At 61.5% G+C, this 563-nt stretch overlaps 1 protein-coding gene across 1 annotated transcript in view; it reads left to right on the top strand.

Annotated features, from left to right (window-relative positions):
* The window catches only part of DHX30 (DEAH (Asp-Glu-Ala-His) box helicase 30), a 17568-nt gene extending 17419 nt beyond the window's left edge, over positions 1-149 (top strand). The window contains 1 exon segment of the mRNA XM_010083393.1: positions 23-149. Coding sequence (XP_010081695.1) covers positions 23-149 — 127 coding nt within the window.
* The last annotated feature ends 414 nt before the right edge of the window (positions 150-563 follow it).

Raw genomic sequence — 563 nt, 5'->3', positions numbered from 1 at the left:
TTTCCGGGTTGCCGCCCCCAAGGAGGGGGGGGCCCTGCCTGTGCTACGAGATGGCCGCCATCCCTGGGGACCTGCACCACCAGCACAGCCAGCTGCTCGACATCCTGGTGGATCTGCTCAAAGGCCCTCCCGGCAGCTTTGGCGCTTAGGCAGAGCTGGAGGATTGTGTGGGGACTTGTAATTTGTATAAAGATGTTCACAAATGTTTATTTAAATAAAGTTCTATTTATCCCTTGTGAAGTCATCTCTCTCCATCCTAGAAGATTAATGTTGTCAATCTCCTGCTGTCGGCTCCGTGCATGGTCACCGCGTACCCAGCCCCGCCTGGACCGCACTGGAAGTGCCGGCGGACCCCGACGCGAGATTCATGGACACCCACCTCCTCCGCTGGCTCTTCGCAGCGTCAGTCCCCGAACTGGACAGCAAGGACACGGCGCTGCCGGCCATCCTCTGCCCCCTCCCCACGGGGCTGGGCTGGAGCGGGTCTGGGGCCAGAGCTCCTCCGGGCTCAGCAGGAGGACGGACGTCTCGTCTTGGCTGGCGGCTGTTCCTGCTCCGGGGGG

The sequence above is a fragment of the Pterocles gutturalis genome, unplaced genomic scaffold (genome assembly GCF_000699245.1).
Source record: "Pterocles gutturalis isolate BGI_N339 unplaced genomic scaffold, ASM69924v1 scaffold39850, whole genome shotgun sequence".
In the NCBI taxonomy this organism is placed as follows: Eukaryota; Metazoa; Chordata; class Aves; order Pterocliformes; family Pteroclidae; genus Pterocles; species Pterocles gutturalis.
This window is presented reverse-complemented; position numbering and strand designations above follow the sequence as displayed.